General features: G+C 31.7%; 1 protein-coding gene across 1 annotated transcript in view; it reads right to left on the bottom strand.

Annotated features, from left to right (window-relative positions):
• Positions 1-12,771, bottom strand: part of LOC128664841 (leukotriene C4 synthase-like) — a 152,627-nt gene extending 139,856 nt beyond the window's left edge. Inside the window, exons 1-2 of the mRNA XM_053719643.1 lie at positions 12,714-12,771; positions 9,803-9,902 (exon numbers count right to left, since the gene is read on the bottom strand). Of these exons, the coding sequence (XP_053575618.1) occupies positions 9,803-9,902; positions 12,714-12,771 (158 nt within the window). The remainder of the gene's footprint in view (positions 1-9,802; positions 9,903-12,713) is intronic.
• Between the last annotated feature and the right edge of the window lie 406 nt (positions 12,772-13,177).

Below are 13,177 nucleotides of genomic sequence, written 5' to 3'. Positions count from 1 at the left end.
GTTAGAGATAAGTGCACAAAAGGAGTGGGGGGGGGAAAGGGTATAAGGTGGGGAAAATTTTGTATTTTTCAATCTTTGCAGAAATTTAAAAATATATGCCGCTCCAAGTATAAAGCAAAATATAATGGAGTGTGGAAATTAATATCTATGGTCCGAATATGTTGCCAGATAAATTTCAGAGCATTAAAGCAAGCTGATATTAATATGATAATTAGTACAGAGTGATCACATATTAAGTTGGTACAAACCTCACAAAGGAAATATTAATCTTAATTGAAAGCCAACAAACAATGATAATTTTTCTTGTCATTGGTTCCAAATGATTTCTCCAATTGTTCAGTATGAAAGAGATCAATGTAAACAGCATGTTGGTAGATAGATCCTTATGGAATAGTTCATAGTAAGGAAAGGATATAATAAGACACTGATAAAATGTCTCTCCAAAAAACTGAAAATTTGTATTGAGGGTTTAATCCACAAAAGGCAAGTGGCTAAGTCAAGGGAGGCAAACCTTTGGTACAAGTCCTGAAGGTCGCACTCATAACTATTTTTCTAACACACTGGGCTTCCTCAGTACTGCTTAGTTTTCTTGACTGCAAGTGTAGTACATATACAATTTTAGATTAAAACAAATGTTTATTTTGTGTCACTTTAAAAAAAAAAAGTAGGATAAGTACTTGATATAATGTTTAAGAAGATTATCAATAATTTTGGTTCACACACTCAAAAGGTTTGCCACCAGTGGGCTAGAATATAGTTCAATTTTTTAGAATGTAAATAATCATCTACCCACTTGGTGTCACTGTTGTCAGAATAATTATAAAGAGAACTTACTGAGCATCAGTCCAGCCTCATTTCAGATAATCTTTAGGTTATCAGTGAACCTATGTTATTTACATTTTTTTTTTAAAAATTGGGAGAAATATTTGACCCTGCTAGGGAAGCTTCTTTTAGAAGGGAATTAAGTGAACATGTTCTGTTTGTAGTCAAATGTCATATTGTAAGCAGCTACCAAGAGGCACCTTCACTCAGAAGGGTCACCTGCCTGGCTGGTTATGTCATGGAAAACACTACACCTTTTTCTTCCATATAGTCTGCTGAAATTATTTATAGTGTGTTTTAGTGACAAGTGACCGGACTGAAAGAAGTACAGTGCACTTTCCTAACCTCTCCAATCTGCAAAATGCAAATGGTTTTACTTTACTACCAATAATTCCAATTCTTGATGTATGCCATTGTCAATTTAAAGCATGCATGATACTTCCTTTCTCACAACAATCTTTAGTTTAAAATAAACAAATATTAGATGTCCCCTAAACTACAATTTTAATGTTCTTTGTCATTGTTCGCTATTGTTACTTAAATCTTTGGTAAATTATGCACAATCCAAACATATCATTTGTAAATATGTATTATCTAGAAGCAAATCTCTAAATATTTAATTTTTTTTATCAAAACACTAAAACTATAGGTCCAGATTACAAGTGCAGCACTAGCAGTTAAGCACAATAGAAAAGAGGTTTATCATGGGTGTTTGCGTGCGTCAGATTTTTCGCTCATAAGTTCACAAGTTGAAAGTAAGCGCGATCGCTTGAGCTCAATTTAAGTTAATGCTCGTCAGAAAAGCGCATCCTAAGAGCTCTGGTTAATTGTTTTGTAAAACAAAGTGTCACAAAACACATCAAAAATACATTACAAAGTATAATTACACACTAATAGAAAATGAATAGTTTACTGGCACTGAGATCAGTAAATTAAGGCAAAAGAACCTAACTTTATTAAATAATATTTTTATACTTTTTTCTTTCTTGTGCTAATGTACAGTTACACTGATAATAACAACATCTAATAAAAATAATAAATAAAAAAATATTACACAAAAAAGTTATGAGGGCTCAAGTGTAATGGATATGTATGTGTGTATATAAATATATATATATATATATATATATATATATATATATATATATATATATATGTGTGTGTGTACATATGTATTTATATGTGTATATATACAGACATATATACACATATAAACACATAAATACATATGTACATACATATAGACACATATAAACACATAAATACATATGTACATACATATAGACACATATAAACACATAAATACATATGTACATACATATATACACATATAAACACATAAATACATATGTACATACATATAGACACATATAAACACATAAATACATATGTACATACATATAGACACATATAAACACATAAATACATATGTTAATATAAAAGATGGATAAACTGTGAATAGTGAGTATTGAAGCTGATTTTATAAGACCTATTGGTAGCTCCTCACTAACTAGCGCACTCCTAAAAATACTGTGTACAATTATTTGTAACCTAAATGTACACCTGAAAAAATACTACAACAGATCTACATAAATTTGTATCGTAAATGTATTGTATTTGTAAATATGAAAACAATACAATAAAATGACCAGTGATGTATAACACTATTGTATAAATAATGAAAGAATGATATAGTATAAATTAAAAATGTTCTTATCAAGCTTGCAAAGTAAAAATATCAATCTCTCTTTAACACATCTCACATATCCAAAGTTCCTATTTGATCTCGATGTCAATGGAGTTATAATTTCCCCTCCAAATGGGTGCACTATATTGGAGTCCGGCTGCTCTCACTGGCTTGACAGCCATATCAGGTGGAACATAAATTCTAAAAAAACAAAAGAAGAGAGCACACAAAAGAACGCTAAGTGCAGGGAGTTTATTACAATTTTGACATATAAAACCTGTAGCCCCGAGTCCCTTTTACAGAGCTACTCACAAGGTATAACCTCAAACATGTGAGGTATGTAAACGCAATTTAGCAAGCGGGATCTACTCGAATCAGCGTCCTCACTGAAGTGTGAACCGACGTCCACTGGATTAGTTTACTTGAAATCCTTCAGGCGCTGTCTGTCTCACAACTCTGTATAATCCTCCAAAGTGCAACGAGCTTCTTGTTTGAAGCTCTCAAATCGATCCACCAGTCCCAGCTAGTGAAAGTGATGTGAAGGTGGCGTGTCTGATGCGTTTCCTGGACGTAACTCCGCTTCATCAGAGGCAATACACGCCTCCCCCTTCTCTCAACATTTATATCGTACTCCATTGGAGAGACCGCCCCTACTTCACGTCAAAAATCTTGAATGAGAGGATTTCTTTATTACGCGTATCTAATAGACTAAAGAAAGTACTGTATTTAAAAGTCCGGTTTTTTTTTTAAAACTCAATACATTGTATATACAAAGTAGAAACAATAATATATGTCATGTATCATTTTGTTTAAAAATGCATTAACTTAAAAAACATTATTATTATTTTATACATCCAAACTACATATTACAACTAAGTTTCTTTAAAAATTCATAACAAAACTCTAAAATTGATAAAGAGGATAAACCAAATGATGAGATTTATTATTTTTAACATACTCATATTGGGCAATATTTTTTCTTTTTTTTTTGTTTTGTTTTTTTCTTTCATCCGCACTTAAATGCAAGAAACTATGTTACAAAGTTCATAGAAAATCCGATGTTCTATAGCCAAAACTTTTAGATTTTTATAATCTTTATTGTGATGGGTTCTAAAATGATCTGATACCCCATGTGTGGTAAGCCCTTGTTCAATGTTTTTTATATGTTCCATAACCCTCCTCTTTATGGTCCTTTTTGTTCTTCCAATGTATCTTTTGTAACACGAACACTCCAGCATATAAACTACAAATTTGGATTGACAAGTTAAATGAGACTTGATTTTACATTCTACTCTATCTTGATGACAGAAAAAAGTTGTATTGTTGTATTTATCAATTAATGTACATACTGTACAATTCTTTCTCTTACACTCATAAAAACCATTGGCTTTTGTTGTTGGATTTAGCCAATTGATAACTGTACTTCTATTTTCTTTAATGGGTCTTAAATTACTGGGAGCCAAATGTTGTTTTAAATTAATATTTTTTCTGAAAACAATTTTTGGTTTATCATCTAAGATCCCAATCAACACCTCATCTTCTTTTAGAATTTCCCAATGTTTTCTGATAATCCCTTCAATATTCTTTGCACTGTTATTATATTTAGTAAGAAAAAGAGTAGTATTTTCAGTTTTATAATTTCTATTAGATTCTTTTTTTCTTAATCCCTGAATCAAATCTGATCTATTTAAAGCTTTTGCTTTGTCATAACTATTCATGATTATATCTTCTGGGTAGCTCTTTGCTCTGAATTTATGTATAAGTAAATTGGCTTCTACGATATAGTACAATATAAATGTTGAGAGAAAGGGGAGGCGTGTATTGCCTCTGATGAAGTGGAGTTACGTCCGGGAAACGCGTCAGGCACGCCCCTTCACATCACTTTCACTAGCTGGGACTGGTGGATCGATTTGAGAGCTTCAAACAAGAAGCTCGTTGCACTTCGGAGGATTATACCGAGTTGTGAGACAGACAGCGCCTGAAGGATTTCAAGTAAACTAATCCAGTGGACATCGGTTCACACTTCAGTGAGGACGCTGATTCGGGTAGATCCCGCTTGCTAAATTGCGTTTACATACCTCACATGTTTGAGGTTATACCTTGTGAGTAGCTCTGTAAAAGGGACTCGGGGCTACAGGTTTTATATGTCAAAATTGTAATAAACTCGCTGCATTTAGAGTTCTTTTGAGCGCTCTCTTCTTTTGTTTTTATAGAATAAATACATATGTACATACATATAGACATATATATAAGTGCAAAGAAGGTCGAAACCAGCAGAAGTTTGTGTAACTAAAAAAGCACTCAACTTCTCAATACTAGCCAAATAGGAAATATATGTCCATAATTTAAGAGAAAAGTCACTAGAAAAAACTTAATGATTTCCCAAAAGGGGAAAACAAGCGGTTAAAATGTCAAATTTTATTGAGAAAAAATTTAAAATAGGGACAAACACTTAAAAACAACAAGTGGTCTTGACCAATCCTATAAATAATCTAATTTAACGTCTCCTATGTGGGTAGCAATCTTATCGTGCCGAAAGGTAATAGCACACTGATGCAAGGTTATAGGTATTATAACCAAGAGGAACTAAATCAATATGTTGTAAGATATTGCAAGGACAACAACATGCAGGGTTGTTGTTAAGATTGTCAAAGTAATACTAAGACAGAGCCTAAATATAACACAGGTATAGGTGTAATTAAATAGCACCAGGGCAGATTATGTGTATAATATAGTCATAGATACTGTTCATGTATAATATATAGGTGTAATGCAATTATTAGTACTGTTTATATATGGTACTGTTCATATATGATATATACGTGTAGTACAGTTATTAGTACTGTTCATATATGGTATATCAGTGTAACCTAATAGTTATTACTGATCATATATGATATTTATATAATGCTAGTGATTGAAAACTGTTACCATAAACTGGTTGCAAAAGAATGTATTAGTATGGTAAACTGGTTTTATATTCATCTAGTTGTCGGTTTTCATATATTATGTATAAATGTTTTTACTTATGAAAACAGTTGCAATAATCTAATTGTGAGAAAATATATCAGTATGGTTAGCTGATTCAGTTCTCATTAGAATTGCACTAATATTATAGGGGTTAAATAGTATGTTTCTTCCCTGATCAGTATCAACTACTAAGTAGCAAATATTATGCCAAAACCAAGTAGTGGCCTTCTAATATATTTAGTTAAGATGACTATTGCTGTGCTTAGTATGGTATGTATTAGTTGTCTCTTTTTGACATATTATATACTTATATGCAATAGTTAATAGTTAATGAAACTGTTTGATCAAGATCACACAATATTATCCACCGTGAGAATTGTATCTTATAACTTCCACTGGATATTGTATAAGCAACAATGAGGATGTTGCAAATAATATAAATAGTAATCCTGTGTGGTCAAATGGGTGTATAGTTAGTTACTTAGTATTTTATAGCGTACATCCACAGGCAGGGCGTTATATTACAATGTTAGAGTAATTGCAATGCTTAAATCATTGATATAATGCAAATATTACTACAGTATAATTGGTAAGACCTCCAGTTGAAATAACTGTTGGAATTTACAGGAATATTGATATTGTTAAATGTCCTTGCAATAAATTGGGATTTTCCACTTATAAAGATTGTAGACCTACAAGTATAAGTAATTATTTATTATGTAGGTGTTTATCAAATTTAACTTTGCAGTAATCTGCATAATAAAGAATTAGCTCTCAGTAGATTCATCCACATATAAAAACGTTATTTAGCAACTAATTGTATCAGTGCCAAAAGATTTATTTACACGTTATAGATATTGCAGTACTGTACAAAAATAATGTTTGAAGCAACTTGATAGTATACACTTTAATGTTTTGATGTTTAATCTACTGTATTACTAAGTAAATTATCTTGTATCATTAGTTATAAGGTAGGTATAGTTGTCCATGCAAACAAATAAAGAAATGGCCTAATGAAATTGACCATATGAACAAACAGTGCACGATATACAGAAATTGCACTATGTTAGATAGAACCTCTTATGCTGCAGTGTAATTGCTGAAATGAACGTTAGACTTCTACCCAACCCTGTATTATAGTATGGGGCTACACGATTCACCCATTCTTATATAGGAAACGATATATTTAAGGTAAATTATTAAGGATGGAAAAGCCACTTTATTTTAAAAATGAGGATCCCTTGTCCTCCAACAACAACTCCCTGACATGTTTCGCACATAAATTGTGCTTTATCAAAGGCCTTTGTACAGTACTGCAATATCTATAACGTTTAAATAAATCTTCTGGCACTGATACAATTAGTTGCTAAATAACGTTTTTATATGTGGATGAATCTACTGAGAGCTAATTCTTTATTAAGTAGATTACTGCAAAGTTAAATTTGGTACACACCTACATAATAAATAATTACTTATACTTGTAGGTCTACAATCTTTATAACTGGAAAATCCCAATTTATTGCAAGGACATTTAACAATATCAATATTCCTGTAAATTCCAACAGTTATTTCAGCTGGAGGTCTTACCAATTATACTGTAGTAATATTTGCATTATATCAATGATTTAAGCATTGCAATTACTCTAACATTGTAATATAACGCCCTGCCTGTGGATGTACGTTATAAAATACTAACTAACTATACACCCATTTGACCACACAGGATTACTATTTATATTATTTGCAACATCCTCATTGTTGCTTATACAATATCCAGTGGAAGTTATAAGATACAATTCTCACGGTGGATAATATTGTGTGATCTTGATCAAACAGTTTCATTAACTATTAACTATTGCATATAAGTATATAATATGTCAAAAAGAGACAACTAATACATACCATACTAAGCACAGCAATAGTCATCTTAACTAAATATATTAGAAGGCCACTACTTGGTTTTGGCATAATATTTGCTACTTAGTAGTTGATACTGATCAGGGAAGAAACATACTATTTAACCCCTATAATATTAGTGCAATTCTAATGAGAACTGAATCAGCTAACCATACTGATATATTTTCTCACAATTAGATTATTGCAACTGTTTTCATAAGTAAAAACATTTATACATAATATATGAAAACTGACAACTCGATGGAAATAAAACCAGTTTACCATACTAATACATTCTTTTACAACCAGTTTATGGTAACAGTTTTCACTAGCATTATATAAATATCATATATGATCAGTAATAACTATTAGGTTACACTGATATACCATATATGAACAGTACTAATAACTGTACTACACGTATATATCATATATGAACAGTACCTATATGAACAGTACCATATATAAACAGTACTAATAATTGCATTACACCTATATATTATACATGAACAGTATCTATGACTATATTATACACATAATCTGCCCTGGTGCTATTCAATTACACCTATACCTGTGTTATATTTAGGCTCTGTCTTAGTATTACTTTGACAATCTTAACAACAACCCTGCATGTTGTTGTCCTTGCAATATCTTACAACATATTGATTTAGTTCCTCTTGGTTATAATACCTATAACCTTGCATCAGTGTGCTATTACCTTTCGGCACGATAAGATTGCTACCCACATAGGAGACGTTAAATTAGATTATTTATAGGATTGGTCAAGACCACTTGTTGTTTTTAAGTGTTTGTCCCTATTTTAATTTTTTTCTCAATAAAATTTGACATTTTAACCGCTTGTTTTCACCTTTTGGGAAATCGTTAAGTTTCTTCTAGTGACTTTTCTCTTAAATTATGGACATATATTTCCTATTTGGCTAGTATTGAGAAGTTGAGTGCTTTTTTAGTTACACAAACTTCTGTTGGTTTCGACCTTCTTTGCATTATCTTCTTTAGTGTACAGCACCTACTCCACAAGTAATACTATAAAATATTTGTATATTCACTTACAGTGGAACTTCTCTATCTAAGTGGTGCCATTCTCCTTTTCCTAATTTTTTCTTTCCCGTTTCCTTTTCACCGGATATATATAAGTGCATTGGAGCACATATTAAATAGTGTTATGCTGTGTATTTACTGTAAATATTTGACATTCCAATGTTTTGCACATAGCAGAGTAAGTTCTATGTATTTTTAAATAGATATTCCTATATATATCTGTATATATCTATACCTATATATAATTGTGTAAAAAAACATCAGATATGTGTAGAACTATGTATTTATGAATAAATAGAACATGTTCTGCTATGTGAAGAACATTAGTGAAATATTCATGTTTTCATGTCGGGTTAGGGCACTTGAAATATATGCAATTGGGTTTGCGAACAAGTAGGGTGTTTTTTTCTAGTTTTTCCCCCACTTTTTTTGTTCCATTGACTCTTATGGGGGAATCCATTATGGCGCCTGCGATATTCTAAGTTTGGCTTTTTACGTATGTCAGGTTAGCGCGTGAGAAAAAACAGTTTACATTCAACTTGTAATACTAGTGCTACCAGACATGTGCAAAAAGCTTAGTTTTAGCAGAGTTCACTCTCGAGCGGGAGCGTTAAATTTTGCTCCACTTGTAATCTGGCCCATAACATTTTACTTATGCCCTTTTTCTTCGAATCCTCTGCCCCTTTCACTTCGTGATCTGCAGTCAGTGCCATATGGTTAGAGTGCCGATTGAAGAACAGGTAGAAATGTCACCCCAAGGGAAAAATTAGTTTAAAAGTCGATGATCAGAGGGAGATATAAGAATATCATTACTACACAAAACTAAACAAAAAATAATTGCAAATCTGCCATGGAAGTTGATGAATGAAAGTACATATAAAATATTGCATAGATTCTGGATCTGATTTGGCTAACAGTAAAATTTACCATCAATTTAAGCTTTAATAAAAAAAAGAAAAAATAGAAACTAAGTTATGCCTCTGGGGTATTTTCTTCTCTTAGATGGATTACCTTTTTTTTAATATAACATTTTGAAACCGGTATAATTAACGGTTCCCATTTTTGGCAGAATATCTACCACTAATGCCACCGCAATCACACCAAAAACCTATTGGGTTAAGCCAACTCATATAAATATCATTTCTTTATGTAAGCATCTGTATGTGTTAACACATAGGATATCATGAATTATGTCTTCTCTGACATATATAATTGACTCTGTATAGTGAGAGAGGTTCCAAAGGCAAATTAATTGTCAATAAAAAACTTCTCAATTTTTTTTTTGCATTCATTTTTCTTCTGTAAATTAATGTATAGCTTTATGGTGTTACGCTCATCAATAAAATTGAAAAAAACAAAACTACTTACTGTGCACGGAAAATCCGTTCAAATCCCGGAGGACCAGATGTGGCTGGAGGAGAAACCTTATATTTTCTTCGTGCCCAAATAACTTGCATGGAAAAATAAGCTGTGCAAAATTTTACTAAAATTAGCAAGATGGATTAAGAATGATTTAATTAGTTGTTTGAATTAATAATGCACTATAATGATATAGCTATGCATGTGTATAACACATACACCTAGCCTCAACGTTAAAGGGACAGTCAAATAAAAAAAAAACTTTCATGATTCAGATAGGGCATGTAATTTTAAACAACTTTCCAATTTACTTTTATCACCAATTTTGCTTTGTTTTCTTGGTATTCTTAGTTGAAAGCTAAACCTAGGAGGTTTATTTGCTAATTTCTTAGACCTTGAAGGGAGTTAGTTCATTTGTTTCATATAGATTGACATTGAGCTCACGCACGTGAAGTTACCTAGGAGTCAGCACTGATTGGCAAAAATGCAAGTCGGTCAAAAGAACTGAAATAAGCGGGCAGTTTGCAGAAGCTTAGATACAAGGTAATTACAGAGGTAAAAAGTGTATTATTATAACTGGGTTGGTTATGTAAAACTAGGGAATGGGTAATAAAGGGATTATCTATCTTTTTAAACAACAAAAGTTCTGGTGCTGACTGTCCCTTTAAGCGATGCCCTATTTGGACACATGTAAGAAAAGTTGGACAGTTTAAATCTTATAGGGACAAAAATGTAACTCATGAATCAGATAGAACATGCAATTTTAAACAACTTTCCAAATTTGCTTCTATTATGGAATGTGCCTTGATCTCTTGGCATACTTTGTTGAAAACATACCTAGGTAGGCTCAGGAACGGCAATGCAGTACTGGGAGACAGCTGCTGATTGGTGGTTACACATAAATGCCTCTTTTTACTGGTCTCCTGGTGTGTTCAGCTAGCTACCAGTAGTGCATTGCTGCTGCTTCAACAAATAATACAAAGAGAATATAGCCAATTTAGTAATAGAAGTCAATTTGAAAGTTATTTAAAATTTGAGTTTCATGTCACTTTAAATCCCAAACTGGATATAAATTAAATTAGGAGGGACAGTGAGATTTGTCTCCAAAAGTAGGAGAGTTAGGTGACATATTTACTACATGTACTATTTTAATTGACAGTTCTGTAATGCAACAACAACCAAAATAATCATAAAATGTGTTGTTTTTAAATGCATCAAAATGATTTCTCTGGAACCCGTTTGCCTAACATCCCCCCACTTAAAACCACTAGAATTCTTTTTTTTTTTTTTTTTTACGTTCGTATTTAAAAGTTTTCCCTCTCTGTTCATAAAGTATCGGTAACAAAGATACTTTAAGAAGTTGCAAACGCAAAATCACATTTCCCCTATAGACTTTAATGGAGCCGAAAAAGTTTGAGGGAAAAAAGCTAACACCCACAAGTCACGCAAACATTTACGGTTATTTAAAAGTGCAACATAAGAAGATAATATTACATATTTCATAATCCATTGTTCTGCACATAGCAGAATATGTTCAATTTATTCTTAAAGATATATATATATATATATATATATATATATATATATATATATATATATATATATAGGGATTTTTGCACAAATATATATTTATACATATATACACGAATATAAATAGGTATAGATAAATATACATACATATATATATATATATATATATATATATATATATATATATATATATATATATGTATATATGAATATCTATTTAAACATACATAGAACATATTCCCCCATGTGCAGAACATTGGAATGTGAAATATTTACAGCAAATACACAGTATAAAACTTTATTAAATATGGATATTGCATAAATATGATTTTACATGTTTTCATCAACTTGACTGCAAAGGGCTCCAATGCACTTATATATATGTACATGTGTGTACATATGTCTGTAAATGCAGCAGCATATATACACATATAAATACATAAATACGTATATATAATATGCTAATTTCTAACCCCTTGAAGGCTGAACTTAGCTCAATGCATTTAAAAGTTGTTTTTTTTACAGCTAGAGGCGGTTAGTTCTTTTGTGCCATATAGATAACAGTGTGATCACGCCCGTGGAGTTACTTATGAGGGGGCACTAACTGGCTAAAATGAAAGTCTGTAAAAAAAACAACTAAAATAAGGGGGCAGTCTGCAGAGGCTTAGATACAAGGTAATTAAAGAGGTAAAAAGTGTATTAATATAACTGTGTAGGTTATGCAAAACTGGGGAATGGGTAATAAAGGGATTATCTATCATTTTAAACATTACAAATTCTGGAGTAGACTGTCCCTTTAACTCCAAAGCATTACTTCATGTAAAAAGATAATGTACCATCAAGAGTGCTTGATTTTCTTACTATATAAACGTAACATTTCATTAATCTATTCACACCAGGTAATCATGTTTACCACAATGATCACCAGACTATTATTACTATACATCTAAGCGGTTAAAAAAAAAAAATCTGCTTTATACCATAAGGTTTTCAGAATTTAGGGAAAATACACTAGATTTTTGTGTGCTTGTCTTAGAATAGGTGAGTCAATGAGCAGAATATGGCACATTATAATATAATAGCTGTTTTTTCCAGATATTCTGGTTAAAAAAAATCTGATTAGTGTGAAACATTACTTAAAGGGACACACCATTTGTTTTAATGTACAAATTTAGCTTTGTCCTTCGCCTTCTATACAGGACAAAACGCAAAATTCTTAACCTAGATTTTTAAAGAGCTAAATGTTGCCTGAACCAGTTATTTGATTTGGAACATTTTCAGATTAAAGAATTTGCATTTTAGGGAGCATGAGAAGCACAATTTGTATACAAAAAAGAAGTGTTTAATATCATTTTAAAGAATACACTGATACATCTAGCCGTCTAAGTACCTTGTTGTAAAACAGCTGTCACAGTGACAAAGGCTAGCAGAGCAACCTGATCACGCATGCTGGAGTTTGCAGGGACGTCCAGAGCTTCTTTTGTAAAAGACCTGCTGTCGAGTCTAGAAGAAAAAATATTTATAAATATCCTCTTGTTGCTCTTGTGTTTTTTTCTTTAAATCAAAAAGAGATTCATCTGTTTTTCCTTGGATGTTGGTAAAGATTGATTAAAATCTTTTACAGAGTTTTGCTGGTTGTTGCTGATCTTAAGCACAAATATTAATGTTAATAAGATATGCAAAAATGATTTTTTTCCCCCAGAATGGTAGATTTTTCCCACATATAAAAGGCTCAGGGTACTGAACTCTACTCTCCTAGCCAGACCTTTTTTGTTAGTTCACAGCCCTCACTGCTAAACTGGATGGGGGATAGAGCTGAGTACTCACACTGTTAAATATTCATTTATGATAATT

This window comes from Bombina bombina, chromosome 6 (assembly GCF_027579735.1).
Source record: "Bombina bombina isolate aBomBom1 chromosome 6, aBomBom1.pri, whole genome shotgun sequence".
Taxonomy (NCBI): Eukaryota; Metazoa; Chordata; class Amphibia; order Anura; family Bombinatoridae; genus Bombina; species Bombina bombina.
Note: the sequence above shows the minus strand (reverse complement) of the source record. Positions and strands in the feature narration are given on the sequence as shown.